Here is a 19,798-nt window from a genome sequence, read left to right as displayed (position 1 = left end):
CTGGGGACCACGTGCCAGCTCTGTGACCCTGCTGTGTGACCTGGACAGGCCTGGATCCGACCCCAGGGACTCGGAGACACGTGTCCACAATCCGTCTCTGTCTTTCCTCTGCATCCTCCCTGGATGCAGTTAGGAATGCATCCAGGTCTGACTAGTTCTGACTCTTCCTCATCAGCCTAAGTTCTACAGAAGGAAAGAATATTAGTAAATCAGATATATCTAGACGCTCTTGTCTCTCCCAGCACCTCATTGCTGTCTGTCTGGAAGTTTCTCCCACAGCCTAGCTCTCAAGTGCTCCCTGCTCTTGCCCTCCAGAGGGACGGGTCTTTCTTCCTTTACTGCCTTGGCCTCAGCTCCCCTGCCCTCGCTGCTCCAGACACACTTTTCTCCCCTCATTTGGGTCATGTGCATTCCTATGACACAGGGAACTTTATAACCACATGTAAGCGGTCGTGTTTGAGCAAGCTCTTGGGGTTATCAAAGGGAAAACAACCTCAGTTAATTGGAAACCAGCCAAAGTCCCTTGGGAGTCCATTCCTAGGAGGAGAGACAGGCTGGGTGTGTGTGTTCTCCTTCCCTGCCCCTCTTTCCTAGCATCTCAGTTAACCTGGACCAGGTTTCTACCATTTCCCTCAGAGAAGTCTTCTCAAAGTCATAATATTTCCTCCATGGTATCTTATTATATCAAGATTTTACACGTTTATAGGAAATAAACAGGTTAGTACACATAAAGCCTCTTTATAAAATACACCTGCTAGAATTTGCTAATGCTTAATTTAAATATGAAATCTGGAAATATATAGATCTGATTAATCAGGAGGAGGGCTGGAATACAGGTGTCCAGGCTGGCTTCAGTCAAGACCATGAGAGCCCTTAATTTCTATTGCCTGTATTACTCCCTTTTAGCTAACTGCTGTCATTGGAGTGGTGCAGCAATTATTTCCTTCTTAGTAGAAATGTCTAATCATACAGTGTGTTACCTCCACAGGCTAAGGATAGACTTGAAGATCAGCCCTAATTCATCCAGGCAGGGAAGGCAGCAGATAAGACGTGTACAGACACATGTGTGTGTGTGTGTGAGTGTGTGTGTGTGTGTGTGTGTGTGTGTGTGTGTAGGGGTAGAAAGTGTGGAGTGTGGGGAATTTGTATTCTTGTTTTAGGTGAAAGGCACAGATCCATGAGACCATTGGCCACTAGGAGGCACTGTGGGGGCATGGTAAGCAGGGTATGCTGGGAGGGGGTGAGAGTCACCCTGGAGAGGGCAGCTTAGGGGAACCTTGGCTACATGCCTGCATCAGGGAGCAGGATTGAGCTCCCTGAGTGGTCCAGACACATGGACCCAGCACAGACTCCTCACTGCCCAGGAGAGTGAGGACATGCCTGGAGCCTCGGGATGTGCCCAGGGGATCTTCTCCTGGAGCAGCATGGGGAGTGGAGGGTGAGGGGATTAGTGTGTCTGGTGAGGGCGGGGTATTGAGTGTCTGGCAGGGACAGGAAGAGAAGAAAAAGCCATGTGATGGGCATATGGGGACCTGGGGACAGTGCTCACCTCACACCCACCCTTTCTGAGGGGCTGTCAGGACAGGGAAGGGCATAGAGGAGCCAGCCCTGGGTCCTGCCAAGCGGTCCAGTGGACAAGGGCAGCCTTATAGACACAGAGCAGTGATGTCATAGGCAAATGCTCCAATCAGGGAACAGGAGGGTTAGCACTTTACACCACTCACCCCAGGAGCCCCGCCCCCAGCCAGCAGCAGTCTTGGGTTCCTGATGCTGCCATGGGCTCCAGGCTCCTCTGCTGTGTGACTCCCTGCCTCCTGGGAGCAGGTGAGGCCTGGACACAGTGTGGAAACGTCTGAGATGTCTTTACCTCCCTGAGATAGAAGCCTGGTGCTGAGGGCTGCAGCAGGAGGCTTCGCTGTGCTCTGGTCTCAGCTTCCTTCTGTCTCCTTCCCAACAGGCCTGGTGGATTCTGGAGTCACCCAGACTCCCCAAGTACCTGATCAAATCAAGAAAGCAGCAAGTGATGTTGAGATGTTCCCTTTACTCTGGACACCTCTCTGTGAACTGGTACCAACAGGCCCTGGGCCAGAGCCCCCAGTTCCTTGTTCAGTTATGATGGGGAAATTTATCAAAAAGGAAACTTATCAGATCAATTCTCAGGAAAACAGTTCAGTGATGCTGGCTCTGAGCTGAGCCTGACCCCCTTGGAGCTGATGCACTCAGCTCTGTATCTCTGTGCCAGCAGCCAAGAGACAGCTCTGCATGATCAGGTGCCTCTGGGCCAAAAACACTCCTGCCCCAGCTCAGGAAGTGGTGCCCGTGTGTCAGCTGCCAGCCTGCCAAGCCCAGTCTCTGATAGAGCGAGAGACTTTTCCAGACATTCACTTCTTGGTACGTTTTAATGCTCACTAAAGGCATCAAAAGAAGTATCATTATAACTGTACATCTGAGGGGTCGTGAGTTGCCCAGATCTCATACTTCATAATGTTAAAACTAGCATTCCGGCGCAAGTTTGGTCTCAACACCTGTGATCCCTTTGCTCATGGAACCATCTCCGTACAAGCAAATTACATATACCTGTCATGTTGTGTGTAACAAGATACAGTTTGGGGCTCTGTGATATGAACTGTTACTCAATGAATGAGAGCCACACTTCACAAGAGGTATTCCCATGTGAGGAATATCTAAAAAAAAAAAAAAAAAACAGCATTTTTCATTTACCCTGGCGTCTGCACCTCCCTCCATGTCCCTCCTACATCTGTATTCCTTTGTGCCAAAACAACATCCTGTGCTGGGCACCCAGCTTATCTCCACACAGAAAGGTGGGTCACCGGCCTGAGGGGGCTCTGCTCGCTTCCTTTCTCCCAACACGGGAAATATGGGCTGCTGTGAACATGAAGGAGCTGTACCTGCGTCTGACCGGTGGACCGTCTGTCAGTGCATTGAGTAGAAATAGACCAAAAAAATTCCTCAAACGTTGATGAACCTGCGATGAGGTTGGGAGCAGAAACTGGAGAAACACGGTAGGTGGAGGGACAGGTTCAGGACTGCGGTCAATGTTGTGGAAACAGAGCCTCGAAGTGCTCTTGGGACACAGATCATAAAGGGCAGGCCGAGGTGATGAGGATTCCCCAGGATTCAAAACTGCAGAAAACTGTTGGTAAATACAATCATTATACATGTTAAGGAAGACTTATCTCTGGACTAGAACATACAAATCATTTAATCACTTTAACATTTACAGAAAAAATCGTTAACATTTACAGAAAGGTTACAGCAACCTGTGAGGCTTGTGTCCGGTGATCTGGATGGTGGTCCGTGTTGTGAACTGTTCACTGAGGTTCATTTCTGATTTGACCCTCTGGGGGCAGGGACATGCCTGCCTGACTGACAGGTTGGCTCTGGGGCATGGCAGGGACAGTGACATCTCAGAAGGTCTCCCTGGAGCGCCCCTCTCCCTCTCATCCACACTCAGACCAGAGGGCCGTCCGCCCGCCCTGCCCCCGCCATGAGCCCCTGCCTCCTGGGCTGTGTGGTCTTCTGTCTCCTGCAGGCAGGTGAGTCCTGGGGGGCAGGGTCCCCTTCAGGATTCAGCACTAAGCATGTCCGCTGTGACTGCAGGATTGGTCCTCCTTCCACAGGGGCGGTCCATGCAGGTGTCACTCAGGCCCCCAGATTCCAGGTCATGAGAACAGGACAGAACGCGACACTGAAATGTACTCAGGATCTGGGGCATGACTGCATGTGCTGGGACCAACAAGACCTGGGACACGGGCTGAGGCTGATCCACCACTCAGCTGGGCCTCCCACCACTGAGAAAGGAGACGTGCCTGACGGGTACAGAGTCTCCAGATCAAGCAAAGAGAACTTCCCTCTCACGCTGGAGTCTGCCAGCCACTCCCAGACATCCGTGTACTTCTGTGCCAACAGTTACTCCACAGCGCTGCACGGCCACTTCCTCTCTGTGCAAAAAGACGGATGAGGGCCCCGTGCAGGCTCCCAGCACCAGGAGCCTCAGGGCTTTTCAGACCACGTGCCTGCAGTGTGACCCTGGGTGTGTGGACTCGGTTGGCCTGAGCCTCACTCCCGGGCCTCGGGGCCATGTGTCCTCCGTTGATCTCTGTCTTTCCTCTGCATCCTCCCTGTGAACCAGGAAGATGCTTCCCCAGCTCTGACTCCTAGTCATCACCTGAGCCTCAGACCTAGGAGGGAAGGTTGTTTGTAAATTAGATACATCTAGACACTCTTGTCTCACCTTGGGCAGCTCATTTTGTCTTTCTGGAAATCTCCCCCAGCCTGGCTCTCACCTGGTCTCGGCTCTTGTCCACTTTTCCCAGGCGGGTAGGACATTCCTCTCCCCACCTCCCTGCATCAGCTCCCTGGCCCTCTCTACCACAGCCACAAGGCCCTCCCTCATCTGGCTCAGGTCCCTTCCCAGGTCCCAGGGAGGCTTTTAAAGTGGCCACTCCATGTGGTCTGTTTCGAGCAAGATGTATGGAGTCATTGAAGAGAAACAAATTTTAGTTAATTATAAATCATCAAAAACTCACGTGAGCCCATCTGAAGGAGGAAAGACTGTCTTTGTGTGTTCTCGACCCCCTGACCCTCAACATCCTTAGCATCTCACCTAACCTATGCCAGAGTGGCACCACCTGGCTCCCTCTTCAAAATCTTCTCACAGTCGAAATACATTCCTCATCACCCCATTATATCATGCTTTTATAAGTGAAGAAATAATTGAGTTCACATTTATAAAATTTCATTATAAAATGAACGTATTATCTAGAATTTGATAATGCTTAATTTAAAGAGGAAATCTGAAAATATATGCCTCTGATTAATCAGAAGTAGTTATGACTACATGTTTGCAGGCAGATTCACTTGAGATCCTCTGAGCATTTATTTTATGACATATATTTCCATTTTAGCTAACTACTATCGTTGTATGGGTGCAGCAATTATTTCCTTGCAGGAAAATGGTCAGATCATACAGTCTTCTACCTCCAGAGGCTAAGAGTAGATTTGAAAATCAACTCTAATCAGCTAGGCTAGGAAGGCAGTATAACAGATGTGTGTGTGTGTGTGTGTGTGTGTGTGTGTGTGTGTGTGTGTGTTCAGGATGTGGGATTTTTGAAACCTTGCTTCAATCAGAGGCTGCAAATCCATGAGACCAGGGACCTTTGGCCACGAGGAGGCACTGTGTTTCCATGGTAAGCAGGCTGCCCTGGGAGGGGTTGAGAGTCGCCCTGGAGAAGGAAGCTTAAGGGAACCTTGGCTACATGCCTGCACCTGGGAGCAGGTTTGAGTTCCCTGAGTGGTCCTGGGACACATGGAGCCAGCACAGACTCCTCTCTGCTCAGTGAAGTGGGGCCGCGCCTGGAGCTTCAGGATGTGCCCAGGGGCCCATCCTCTGGAGCAGCATGGGGAGGGGAGGGTGAGAAGTTGGTGTATCTAGTGAGGGCTGGGAAATGAGTGTCAGGCAGGGTCAGACAGAGCAGAACAAGAGTGTGTGGACACATGGGACCAGGAGATGAAGCTCACCTCACACCCATCCTTGCTGAGGGCTGTCAGGACAGGGAAGGGCGCAGAGGAGCCAGCCCTGGGTCCTGCCAAGCAGTCCAGGGGACAAGGGCAGCCTGCAGAGACACAGAGCAGTGACGTCATAGGCAAATTCTCCAATCAGGGAAGCAGGAGGGTCAGCACTTACCTTCTCATCCTAGGAGCCCTGCCCCCAGCCAGCAGCAGTCCTGGGTTCCTGATGCTGCCATGGGCTCCAAGCTACTCTTCTATGTGACTCTCTCCTCTTCAGAGCAGGTGAGTCCTGAACACAGTGTGGAAGCACCTGAGATGTCTTTGCTTCCCTGGGATAGAAGCCTGGTGATGAGGGCTGCCACAGGAGGCTTCCCTGTGCTCTGCCCTCAGCTTCCTTCTGTCTCCTTCCCAACAGGCCTGGTGGATTCTGGAGTCATCCAGACCCCCAAATTCCTGATCAAATCAAGAAAACAGCAAGTGACTCTGAGATGTTCCCCTGAGCCTGGACACCGCTATGTATCCTGGTACAGGCCCTGGGACAGGGCCCCCAGTTCCTTGTTCAGTATTATGATGGGAAAGTGCGTACCAAAGGGAACATGCCAGATCGATTCTCAGGTGAACAGTTCAGTGACTCTCGCTCTCAGATGAACCTGAGCTCCTTGGAGCTGACAGACTCAGCCGTGTATCTCTGTGCCAGCAGCCAAGACACAGCCCTGCATGATCAGGTGTCTCTGGTACAAAAACACTCCTGCCCCAGCTCAGGAAGTGGTTGTAGGGCATGGACTGCCAGCCAGCGAGACCCAGGTGCTGGAGGAGTGGACAGCCTTTCCCAGACATTCTTTCTGATATGTTTTAATGCTCACAAAGATTTTGCAAGATAAGTCTTATTTTATCTGCTTATTTATCTTAGGGGAAGTGACCTGTCCAGATCTCATGTTACTTAACTGTTGGAGCAAGGAATCCTACTTGAGTCTGACCTTATCACTGGTGGTCCTCACCACCTCCCAACTGACCTCTGCCAGGAATAATGCGTCACCCAGACCTGTGACGTGTGCTGGTGCTCCGGGAAAACCAACACATCAGGAGGTCACCACAGGTCCACAGACAGGTAACCAGGAATACTTACATAATTTTTAGGGTCCCTGCTTTCAAATACCACTGAGAATCAGAGAGCGGAGCACTGCAGCATTTGTGGGGCCTGCTATGTGTGGAATGAGGCACAACAAGATAACAGTTTGAGGAGCTCTATGATATTGTGACTCAATTAATGCAATCCCTACTTCACAAGGAGGCATTCCCATGGAATCAATGTCTCAGGTAAAATCGGAGCACTTTTCGTTTATCCTGGAGCCTCCACCTCTCCCTGCATCCCTCCCACATATACGTTCCTCTGTCATCTGCTTGTGTGTGTGAGTGTTTAGTCAATTCAGTCGTGTTTGACTCTTTGTGACCCCATGGATGTAGCCAGTCAGGCTCCTCTGTCCATAGGATTCTCCAGCAAGCATAGTGGAGTGGGTAGCCATGTCCTCCTCCAGGGGATCTTCCCAACCCAGGGATCAAAACTGGGTGTCTTATGTCTCCTGCATTGGCAGGCAGGTTCCTTGCCATTCTCAAAATCTGAGAGAAGCCCAGGTCATCCATGGTGCTGGGCAACTGGCTTCTCTCCACAAAGAAAGGTGAGCCCCAAGCTTGAGCTGGTTCTGCTTGCTGCTCCTCCTCCCACTTCAGAAGCTGCAAGCACTTCGTGCAGTGAACAGGATGGGAATGCAGATGCGTCTGGCAGGTGACCCGTCTGTTGGTGAATTGATGAGAAATAGAGCCAAGGGTTCCTCACGTGTGGGTAAGTCTGACCTGCGGTTGGGGAACCAGATGCCAAAGAATCATTACAGGTAGAAGGACACCAACAGGACTGTGGTTAATTAACGAAAGTAGAAACGGACACTTTCCCAGACGGCGCTCGTGGTAAAGATCCCTCCTGCCAATGCGGAGATGGAAGAGATTTGGGTTCCATCCCTGAGGTTGGAATATCCCCCTGATGAGGAAATGGCAACCTACTCGAGTATTCTTGCGTGGAGAATCCCATGGGCTATAGGCCACAGGTTGCAAAGAGTCAGACATGACTGAGCAACTAACACTAACACTTAGACACTTGAAGGCGTATTTGGGATTCATGAGTCATAAAGCGCAGCAGGAAGCCCAAAAGATTTTCCTGAGATTCAATATTACAGAAATATGCAGGAAAAAGTAATATATGTATTAATGAAGATTTATGTCTAGAAAAAGTACATAAGTTGCAAACTGTTTACAGGAATATTACAACAACTTGTGAGGCTGATGCCCATTGAGCCGGACCGAACTCCCTGTTGTAGACTCTTCACTCAGGTTCATTTCTGATTTGAGCCTCTAGGGGAAGGGGCGTGGCCCCCTGAGTGACAGGTTGGCTCTGGGGCATGGCGGGGACAGTGACATCTCAGAAAGACTCCCTGGAGAGCCCCTCTCCCTCTCATCCACACTCAGCCCGGAGGGCCCTCTGTCTGCCCCGGCCCCGCCATGAGCCCCTGCCTCCTGGGCTGTGTGGTCTTCTGTCTCCTGCAGGCAGGTGAGTCCTGGGGGGCAGGCTCCCCTTTGGGGTCCCAGCACCAAGCATGTCCGCTGTGACTGCAGCATCGGCTCTCCTTCTCCACAGCGGTGGTCCATGCAGGTGTCACTCAGGACCCCAGATTCCAGGTCGTGAGGACTGGACAGAACGCGACACTGTATTGTACTCAGGATCTGGGTCATGACCGCATGTTCTGGTACCGACAAGACCTGGGACACGGGCTGAGGCTGATCCATTACTCAGCTGCCTATCCCAGCACGGAGAAAGGAGACGTGCCCGAGGGCTACAATGTCTCCAGACCAAGCACAGAGGACTTCCCTCTCACGCTGAAGTCTGCCAGCCGCTCCCAGACATCTGTGTACTTCTGTGCCAGCAGTTAATCCACAGCACTGCACAGACACTTCCTTTCTGTGCAAAAAAGCAGATTAGGGCCCTGCAGCCTGGAACTTGGGGAGCCGCTTGCAGGCTCTTAGCACCTGCAGACTTGGAGCCCACAGATACATCCTGGCAGCACAGACAGCGATGTTTGATCTTCCCGGCACGGACCTGACAGCAGGGCCTCATGGACATGTGTCCACCCTCACTCTCTGCCTGTCACTGCAGCTGCCACTTGAGCCTAAAGATGCTACCCAGCTCTGACTCCTAGTCATCAGTCTGAACATGAGGCCTCCAAGAGGGAAGGTTGCTGGGAAATCAGATGCATCGAGACCCTCTTGTCTCTCCCCGGGCACCACATGCCTGTCACTATGGAAGGTTCCCCTTCAGGCTGGCCCATGTATCGTCTCTGCTCTTGTCCAACTTCCCCAGATGTGGGGCCTCACTCTCCCACCTTCCTGGCCCTTGTTCCCACCCTTCTCTACTTCAGCCTTGCTGCTCCTCCCTCAACTGGGTCATGTCCTTGCCCATCACCCAGGGAACCTTGTAATGATCCCTAAGTGGGCGTGTTTGAGTGTGCTCTCTGGGGTCCTCAAAGAGAATGCAACCTCAGTTAATTATTACTCTTCCAAAATGCCTTGGTCATCCCTGAGGAGGAGAGACAAGCTGTGTGTGTATGTATTCTCCACCATTGCCGGTTTTAGCATATAAATAGCCTAGAACCTGATGCTGGGAAAGACTGAAAGCAAGAGAAGGGGGTGGCAGAGCAAGAGGTGGTTCGATAGCATCACCGACTCAACAGACTTGAATTTGAGCAAACTCCGGAAGACAGTGAAGAATAGGGGAGCCTGGTACGCTGCACTGCATGGGGTTTCAATGATTTGCACTCAAGTTAGCAGCTGAACAACAACACCACCAACAAAAGCTAACCCGAGTTTATAGCATCTCCCTAGTCACAATCTTCTAAAAGTCAAAGTATTAAATATTTCCTGCATGAACTAATTTCTTTTGTCTTGAAATAAAAATCATAAATCAGCTATGGCAGGCTGGTGTGTGTGTTTCTAATCGTGTGTGTGTGATTTAGAAAAACAAAGGAAGCAAAAACACAATGCAATCAGCAAACAGTGAAATATTTTCTAATATGAACACATCCATGACTATTAAATCTGGGCAGACAACCTTGGTTTCCACGCATAGACCACGTGGGGACGCTGTGGAACTGCCATACTCCAGAAGTATCTGGGGCAGAGCAAGGGGACAGTGCTAGTGCCTGGGACCGGGAGGCTTAAGAGAAAGCTTTGTTTGCTGTTTTTCCCTCTTGAAGCCTTAACAGCAAAGACACTAATTTGTAGGCTTGCTGTAACTATGCAGTGCTGAAGAAGTCTCTGAGGTTGCAGCAAGAGTGAAGGGTATGGAGCTGGGAGGTGGCAGGAAAGAGCAACAGAGAAGAGCAACACCTGCCTGAAGAGAAAAGCGAAGGAGCCCTGGGGAAGGGCATCGGGCATAAAGCCAGCCTTGCCTAGACCAGCAGTCCAGCTCACACGTCATCTAAGAGACTCTGCAGGACAGAGCAGGTTTCCTGGATCAGTGACCCGGCATGAGAGGTCAGATTCCTGGGAACCAGCAGAGACAATGACATCAGAGCAGTGACGTCACTGCCTCACCTCCAGTGAGAGGAAGGAGGCCCAGAACCCCAGCTCTCAGAGAGCAGAGCTCTGAGCAAGGAGACGCCTGCCCGCTCTGCCCCTCCTGCCATGGGCTGTGGCCCCATCTGCTGTGTGGCTTTGTGTCTCCTGGCAGCAGGTGGGGCCTTGGCACAGGGGGGAACCCGTGTTCCTAGCCTGACTCTGCCTGAATCCAAGGCATCATCGGGTTCTCTCCCACGTTCTTTCTCAGCCCCAGCCTTCTTCCCGCACAGGCCTTGTGGATTCTGGAGTCACCCAAACCCCAAGATACCTGATTAAAGCAAGAGGACAGCGAGGGACCCTGGGATGCTCCCCTGTCTCTGGACACCTCTCTGTGTACTGGTACAAACTGGTGCTGGGCCAGGGACCCCAGTTCCTCGTTCAGTATTATAGCCAGGACGTGTGGGGAGAAACGAACCTTCCGGATCGATTCTCAGGAGAGCAGTTCAGTGACTCTAGCTCTGAGCTGAACTTGACTTCCTTGGAGCTGATGGACTCAGCCGTGTATCTCTGTGCCAGCAGCCAAGACACAGCCCTGCATGATCAGGGGCCTCTGGGACAAAAACACTCCTGCCGCAGCTCAGGAAGTGGCTGTGAGGGTGACTGCCTGCCTGTCAGGCCTCCATAGATCCGGTAGACTCTCCCAGACGTTCTTCCTCTGCTGTGTTTTAATCCTTCCAAACATCATGCTAGGTAGTATTATTTTACCTGTTTTTGAATCCGAGTGGCTCTGATTTGTCCACCTCTTATATTTCATTACTTTCAGATCAAGCAATTTAATTCAAGCCTGTTCTCATTACTTGTGGTCTTTGCCCCCATAAAACTGTCCCCCACATAGAATAAATGATACACACACACACACACACACACACACACACACACACATGCTCACATACATGTTTTAAAGCAATTGGCTCACATAGCTAAGGCTGGTAAGTCCAAAAGCTGCAAGCTGGTCTGGTGCTACTAGAGACTGAGGGGGAGCTAATGTTTAAGCTCAAAAGCAGAAGAACTAATGGTCCAGTGTGAAGGCCATCTGCTGACAATTATCTCTTACTTGGGGGAGGATCAGAGTTTTTGTCTATTCATCTCTTCACCTGGTTTCATGAAGGCAATCGACATTATGGAGGGTCATCTGCTTTCCGAATTAAAATGTTAATCTAATCTATTATTAAAAGATACTTATTCACCTTTTGAAAGTGAAGTCACTCAGTTGTGTCCGACTCTTTCTGACCCAAAGGACTGTAGCCCACCAGTCTCCTCCATCCGTGGAATTTTCTAGGCAAGAGTACTGGAGTAGGTTGCCGTTTTCTTGTCTAGCGGATCTTCCCGCCCCAGGGATCAAGCCTGGGTCTCCCACATTGTGGGCAGATGCTTCACCGTCTGAGCCAAAAAATATCCCTCTTTTGAAGACCCAGAATAATAAAGCTAAATATCCATGGCAGAGTCAGGTTGACATATTATATTAGTCAGGACACCATCTTCCAGGGTTGCACAGGAATTTAATAAGCATGAACTCCCTGGCAGGTAACAGGACTCTGGATTTCCTGACTCCATTTGCAAATCTCTGCCAGCCTCCTCTAGTGCTTCCTAGGTCCGACAGTAGATATGGACACATTGTGACCCCAGAGCTTATATCTGAGATCCTCAGATGTCACAGGAAAGAAAGTAATTATGCTTCCTGGTTCAATACATGAAATAAACAGAGCATGTAGCTTACCCTCGGGCGTTCTTACATCAACTTTATTGGTTTATGAATTATAGTTAACATTTGAATAATGTGAAGTTTGCGGCCCTTGAACCAGCTTTAACCCTGCTGTAAAATTTGTTTACAATTCAGTCAACCCTGTTTACGATGTCCCATCTGCAGGTTCAACCAGCCACAATTGTGTGGTACTGTGAAAAGTGAAAGTGAAACTCAGTCGTGTCTCACTCTTTGCCACCCCTTTATGTCCATGTAATTCTCCAGGCCAGAATACTGGAGTGGGTAGCCTTTCCCTTCTCCAGCGGATCTTTCCAACCAAGGGATCCAAACCAGGTCTCTCCCATTGCAGGCAGGTTCTCTACCAGATGAACCACAAGGTCAGTAGTTAGTATCTGTCAACGATTCCACTCAAAACTGGACCCATGAAGGTCAAAATAGTGTGGTCCAAGGGGTCCACTGTGTGTACAATAGCGTTCCACACTGTACAGTGAACAGAGGGGTGGTTTTGATCAACCCATATACATGTGCCCCTGGAACATTCACCTGTAAAGGCAGAACATTTCGTCACCAAAACTTCTCTGAGGCCCCATCCCAGGCCTGTCTCCTTCCCTGACAACCAACAGTATAATTTCTGTTGCTGACATTTTGTTTAAAGTCCTGTTTAGCCCAGAGCTAAATATTTCAGACATTGCTCCTGGAAAGTATTATGGGTATAGAAGTTCTTGAAAGCATGTGAGCACCATATCCATGTCAGGGACTATCCTATCTGGAGATGGATGGTTTGGAAAATGACCATCCTATTTTTAAAAAAATTATTTATTCACATTCATAAATTTCTTTTCTCATGCACACATTGTCTGAAATGATTTTATGATGCTATTTTGACAGGAAGTCCTCATCTCCTAGGAAATTACTTTGAGGTCCCGCATGATATGCACATAGCAAGGCCTCCTGTTCATACACTGGGTGCTGGGATTGGGCTGTCAACCAGCAGAAGCCATTTTGGTGAGAGATCATTTCATATCAGGGAGAAGTTTTGCCTTTGATTTGACCCCAGTGACCAAGTCACAGGAGTTGAACTGAAAAGTCCCCCTTTCTTAGGGGCCTGGCCTGGGCACTAGTCTCCTGCACTGTGGGTCTCACTGTCTCTTGGACCAGAGACATTCTGAGCACAGGTATGGATCCCGTGGACTTGCCAGGCTCCAACTGAAGGCTTGTTTTTGTGGCTACAACATCGAGCTCATTGGTTGCGTCTGACCTTAGCTTCTGTGTTGTTGTCTCTGAGGCCCCAGAAACGGTCAGTCACCCAGACCCCAGTCGTGCCATCAGGCTCCATGGAAACCAGCTCATCAGGAGGTCACCAAGGTCCCCCACTCATGACCAGATGCATGATATTCAGGTTCAGAAATTATTGAGAATTTGAAAACCACAGCGGCAGAGCAAGGCGGCTAGTGCAGGGTCCTTCTAAATGTGAGGTTTGTGCATGTGATACAGTCTAGTGCTCTAGGATATCGGTTACTGAATGTCTGCCACACTTCACAAGGAAGTACCCCCATGCAATGGATGTCTCAGGTAAAATTGGAGCATTTTTCCTTTACCCCTGGGGTCAGCCATCTCTCCTGACATCCCTCCCACATCTGTACTCCTTTGCGCCAACATGTCATCCGTGGTGCTGGGCAACCAGCTTCTCTCCTTAAAGCAAGCTGGGTCACAGGCCTGAGGTGGTTCGGCTTGCGGCTCCCCTACCTCTCAGACACAAGGACCACGTGCTCAGGTGGACATGGAAGCACTGAGCCTGCATTCGACAGGCACCCTGTCAGTTGGGGAATTAATAAGAAAGAGATACCGAGGATTCCTCAAGTGTCGATGAGCCTGCCCTAAGGTTAGGGAACCTGATCCAGAATCACTGTGGGTGGAAGGACATGAACTGGACTGTTCTCAATGAAACAAAATAGAAACATGAGGGATTATCTGGGACACGTGAGTCATAAAGGGCAGCAGGAAGCCCTGAGGATTTTCCCTGAGATTCAAAACTACAGAAATAATAAACTACAGATCAATAAACTGAATATATGTAATAATGAACAGCTATTTCTGGAATAAAGTGCACATAAAGTTGTGAACAGTTTTATGGAAAGTTTACAACAAATGTAAGGTTGTGTTCATGGAGCTGGATGGGTCTCCCTGTTGTGAGCTGTTCCGTGCAGTTCAGTCCCACAGTCGTGTCCGACGCTTTGCCACCCCATGGACTGTAGCACATCAGGCTTTCCTGTCCATCTCCAACTCCCGGAGTTTACTCAAACAGGTGTCCATCGAGTTGGTGATGCCATCCAAGCATCTCATCCTCTGTTGTTCCCTTCTCCTCCCACCTACAATATTGCCCAGCATCTGAGTCTTTTCAAATGAGTCAGTTTTTCCCATCAGGTGGCCAAAGTATTGGAGTTTCAAGTTCAGCATCAGTCCTTCCAATGAGTATTCAGGACTGATTTCTTTAGGATGGACTGCTTGGATCTCCTTGCAATCCAAAGGCCTTTCAAGAGTCTTCTCCAACACCACAGTTCAAAAACATCAATTCTTCTGCATCAGGTTTGTTTATAGTCCCACTCTCACGTCTATACATGACTACTGGAAAAACCATAGCTTTCGCTAGATGGACCTTGGTTGGCAAAGTAATGTCTCTGGTTTTTAACGTGCTGTATAGGTCAGTCCCATGTGAACAGTTCACTCAGGTTCATTTCTGATTTGAGCCTCTGGGAGAAGGGGCGTGCCCACCTGAGTGACACATTGGCTCTGGGGCCTGGCAGGGGCAGTGACATCTCAGAAGGACTCCCTGGAGAGCCCCTCTCCTCTCTCATCCACACTCAGCCCAGAGGGCCCTGCGCCCGCCCCACCCCCGCCGTGATCCTCTGCCTCCTGGGTTGTGTGGTCTTCTGTCTCCTGCAGGCAGGTAAGTCCTTGGGGGCAGGGCCCCCTTCCAGGTGTCAGCACTAAGCCTCTGCACTGTGACAGCAGCATCGGGCCTCCTTCTCCTCAGGGGTGGTCCATGCTGGTGTCACTTAGGACCCCAGATTCCAGGTTGTGAGGACAGGACAGAGGGAGACAGTGACATGTACTCAGGATCTGGGTCATGACTGCATGTACTGGAACCAACAAGACCTGGGACACGGGCTGATCCAGTACGCAGCTGGCGTGTTCACTAGAGAGCCAGGAGATGTGCCTGAGGGCTACAGCATCTCCAGATCAAACACAGACTACTTTCCTCTCACGCTGGACTCTGCCTACCACTTCCAGATCTGTGTACTTCTGCGTCAGCAGTTACTCCACGGCACTGCATGACTACCTGCTCTCTGCAAAAGACAGGGTCCCACGTGCAGGCTCCTAGCACCAAGAGCCCCAGAGCCCTGGGGACCACGTGCCAGCACTGTGACCCTGGATGTGTGACCTGGACAGGCCTGGATCTGACCCCAGGGACTCGGAGACACGTGTGCACCATCAGGCTCTGTCTTTCCTCTGCATCCTCCCTGGATGCAGTTAGGAATGCATCTAGTTCAGACTAGTTCTGACTCTTCCTCATCAGCTTAAGACCTCTAGAAGGGAAGAATATTAGTAAATCAGATATATCTAGACGCTCTTGTCTCTCCCAGCACCTCATTGCTGTCTGTCTGGAAGTTTCTCCCGCAGCCTAGCTTTCAAGCGCTCCCTGCTCTTGCCCACCAGAGGAGCGGGTCTTTCCTCCTTTATTCCTTGACCTCAGCTCCCCTGCCCTCTCTGCTCCAGACACACTGCTCTGCCCTCATCTGGGTCATGTCCCTTCAAATGACAGAGGGAACTTTGTAACCACACATAAGCAGTCATGTTTGAGCAAGCTCTTGGGGTTATCAAAGAGAAAACAATGTCAATTAATTAGAAACCATCCAAAATCCCTTGGGAGTCCATTCACAGGAGGCGAGAGGCTGGGTGTGCGTGTTCTCCCTTCCTGCCCCTCTTTCTTAGCATCTCAAATAACCTGGACCAGGTTTCCACCATTTGAGATCATGAGAGCGCTTATTTCTATTGCCCGTATTACTCCATTTTAGCTAACTACTTTTACTGTAGTGGTGCAGCAGTTATTTCCTTCTTAGTAGAAATATCTGATCATACAGTCTTTTATCTCCACAGGCTAAGACTAGACTTAAAGATCCACCGTAATTCATCCAGGCTGGGAAGGCAGCAAATGAGGGCTGTGTGTGTGTGAGCAGGGTTTGAAAGTGTGGCTGCTATTGCTGTTTCTAAGTCATGTCATTCATGTCCAACTCTGTGCGACCCCATAGACAGCAGACCACCAGGCTCCCCCGTCCCTGGGATTCTCCAGGCAAGAACACTGGAGTGGGTTGCCATTTCCTTCTCCAGTGCAGGAAAGGGGAAAGTAAAAGCGAAGTCACTCAGTCCTGTCCGACTCTTCGTGACCCCATGGACTGCAGCCTACCAGGCTCCTCCATCCATGGGATTTTCCAGGCAAGAGTACTGGAGTGGGGTGCCATTGCCTTCTTCATGAAAGTGTGGAGTGCAGGGAATTTGTATTCTTGTTTTAGCTGAAAGGCACAAATCCATGAAACCATTGGAGGCACTGTGGGCCCATGGTAAGCAGGGTGTGCTGGGAGGGGGTGAGAGTCACCTTGGAGAGGGCAGCTTATGGGAACCTTGGCTACATGCCTGCATCAGGGAGCAGGATTGAGTTCCCTGAGTGGTCCAGGGACACACATGAAATGGGGACATGCCTGGAGCCTCGGGATGTGCCCAGGGGATCTTCTCCTGGAGCAGCATGGGGAGTGGAGGGTGAGGGATGAGTGTGGCTGGTGAGGGCGGGGTGCTGAGTGTCAGGCAGGGACAGGAAGAGAAGAGAAAGCCATGTGATAGGCATAGGGGACCTGGGGACAGTGCTCAGCTCACACCCAACCTTTGCTGAGGGGCTGCAGGACAGGGAAGGGCATAGAGGAGCCAGCCCTGGGTCCTGCCAAGGGGTCCAGGGGACAAGGGCAGCCTGCAGGGACACAGAGCAGGGATGTCATAGGCAACTGCTCCAATCAGGGAAGTGCGAGGGTCAGCACTCTACATCACTCACCCCAGGAGCCCCGCCCCCAGCCAGCAGCAGTCCTGGGTCCTGATGCTGCCATGGGCTCCAGGCTCCTCTGCTGTGTGACTCTCTGCCTCCTGGGAGCAGGTGAGTCCTCGACACAGTGTGGAAGCATCTGAGATGTCTTTGTATCCCTGAGATAGAAGTCTGGTGATGAGTCCTCCAGCAGGAGGCTTCCCCTGTGCTCTGCCCTCAGCTTCCCAACAGGCCTGGTGAATTCTGGACTCACTCTGGCACCCAAGCACTTGATCAAATCAAGAAAAGAGTAACTGACTGTGAGATGTTCCCCTGAATCTGGATACCGCTCTGTGTATTGATACCAACAAGCCCTGGCCCAGGGCCCCCAGTTCCTTGTTCAGTATTATGATGGGGAAATTTATCAAAAAGGAAACATATCAAATCGAGTCTCAGGAAAACTGTTCAGTGATGCTTGCTCTGAGCTAAGTTTGACCCCCTTGGAGCTGACGCACTCAGCCGTGTATCTCTGTGCCAGCAGCCAAGACACAGCCCTGCATGATCAGGTGCCTCTGGGACAAAAACACTCCTGCCTCAGCTCAGGAAGTGGTGCCCAGTGTGTCAGCTGCCAGCCTGCCAGGCCCAGTCTCTGGTAGAGTGAGAGACTATCCCAGACATTCACTTCTTGGTACGTTTTAATGCTCACTAAAGTCATCAAAATAACTATTATTTTAAATGTTTGTATGTCTGAGGGGATGTGATGTGCCCAGATCTCTTATTTCATAAGTGTTAAAGCTGGCATCCCGGATCAAGTTTGTTTTCTATACCTGTGGTCCCTTAGCTCATGCAACTATTTCTGTACAAGCAAATTACATATACCCGTCATGTTGTGTGTCACAAGATACAATTTGGGGCTCTATGATATGAATTGCTACTCAATGAATGGCAGCCACACTTCACAAGGAGGTATTCCCATGGGAGGAATGTCTCAAAACATACAGAGCATTTTTCGTTTACCCTGGCATTGCACCTCCCTCCACGTCCCTCCTACATCAGTATTGCTTTGTGCCAAAACGGCATCCTGTGCTGGGCACACAACTTCTCTCCACACAGAATGGTGGGTCAACAGCCTGCGGGGCCGCTGCTTGCTCCCTTTCCGCCAACACGGGGAACACGGGCTGTGTGAACATGAAGGAGCTGTACCTGCGTTTGACGGGTGGACCGTCTGTCAGTGAATTGATTAGAAACAGACCAAACAAATTCCTCAAATGCTGATGAGCCTGCGATGAGGTTGGGAGCAGACACCTGGACAGACATGGTAGGTGGAGGGACAGTCTCAGGACTGTGGTCAATGTTGTGGAAACCGAAGCTTAAAGCGCTGCTGTTACTGCTGCTAAGTCGTTTCTGTCGAGTCTGACTCTGTGGGACCCCATAGACGGCAGCCCACCAGGCTCCCCTGTCCCTGTCATTTTCCAGACAAGAACACTGGAGTGGGGTGCCATTGCCTTCTCTGCTTGAAGTGCTCTTGGGACATATAGCATAAAGGGCAGCAGCACGCCAGAAGGATTCCCCAGGATGCAAAACTCCAGAAATATGTAGATAATTACAAATAATATACATGTTAATGAAGACTTCTCTCTGGACTAGAACATACAAATAGTTTAATCACTTTAACATTTACGGAAAAAATGTTTAACATTTACAGAAAGGTTACAGCAATGTGTGAGGCTTGTGTCCATTGATCTCGATGGTTCTCCACGTTGTGAATTGTTCACTTAGGTTCATTTCTCATTTGAGCCTCTAGGGGAAGAGGCGTGGCCCCTGAGTGACAGGTTGGCTGTGGGGCCTGGCAGGGACAGTGACATCTCAGAAGGCCTCCCTGGAGAGCCCCTCTCCCTCTCATCCACACTCAGCCCAGAGGGCCCTCTGCCCACACCGCCCCCACCATGAGCCCCTGCCTCCTGGGCTGTGTGGTCTTCTGTCTCCTGCAGGCAGGTGAGTCCTGGGGGGCAGGGTCCCCTTCCCAATGCCAGCACTAAGCCTCTGCGCTGTGACTGCAGCATCGGTCCTCCTTCTCCACAGGGGCAGTCCATGCTGGTGTCTCTCAGGACCCCAGATTCCAGGTGGTGAGAACAGGACAGAATGCAACACTGAAATGTACTCAGGATCTGGGTCATGACGGCATGTACTGGTACCAAGACCTGGGACACGGGCTGAGGCTGATCCATTACTCAGCTGGGCCTCCCAGCACAGAGAAAGGAGATGTGCCCGATGGGTACAGAGTTTCCAGATCAAGCAAAGAGAACTTCCCTCTCACACTGGAGTCCGCCAGCCGCTCCCAGACATCTGTGTACTTCTGTGCCAGCAGTTACTCCACGGCACTGCACGGCCACCTCCTCTCTGTGCAAAAAGGCAGATGAAGGCCCCATGCAGGCTCCTAGCACCGGGAGCCTTAGGGCTTTGCAGACCATGTGTCTGCAGTGTGTCCCTGGGTGTGTGGACTCGGTTGGCCTGAGCCTCACTCCCGGGCCTCGAGGCCATGTGTCCTCCATTGATCTCTGTCTTTCCTCTGCATCCTCCCTGTGAACCAGGAAGATGCTTCTCCAGCTCAGATTCCTAGTCATCACCTGAGCCTGAGACCTAGGAGGAAGGTTGTTTGTAAATTAGATACATCTAGACACTCTTGTCTCACCTCAGGCAGCTCATTTCTGTCTTTCTGGAAGGTTCTCCCCCAGCCTGGCTCTCACCTGGTTTCTGCTCTTGTCCACCTTTCCCAGGCAGGCAGGATATTCCTCTCCCCTCCTCCCTGCATCAGCTCCCTGGCCTTCTCTACC

General features: G+C 50.7%; 2 gene segments (V, D, J or C); both read left to right on the top strand.

The window, feature by feature from the left end:
• LOC108635879 lies at nt 3,509-3,982 on the top strand. The segment is given in 2 exon segments: nt 3,509-3,557; nt 3,642-3,982. Coding segments are annotated over 2 exon segments (390 nt in total).
• On the top strand, nt 18,834-19,527 carry LOC102170222. The segment is given in 2 exon segments: nt 18,834-18,959; nt 19,047-19,527. Coding segments are annotated over 2 exon segments (387 nt in total).

This window comes from Capra hircus, chromosome 4, assembly GCF_001704415.2.
Source record: "Capra hircus breed San Clemente chromosome 4, ASM170441v1, whole genome shotgun sequence".
Lineage (NCBI taxonomy): Eukaryota > Metazoa > Chordata > Mammalia > Artiodactyla > Bovidae > Capra > Capra hircus.
The sequence above is the reverse complement of the archived record's forward strand: the minus strand, read 5'-3'. Positions and strand labels throughout refer to the sequence as shown.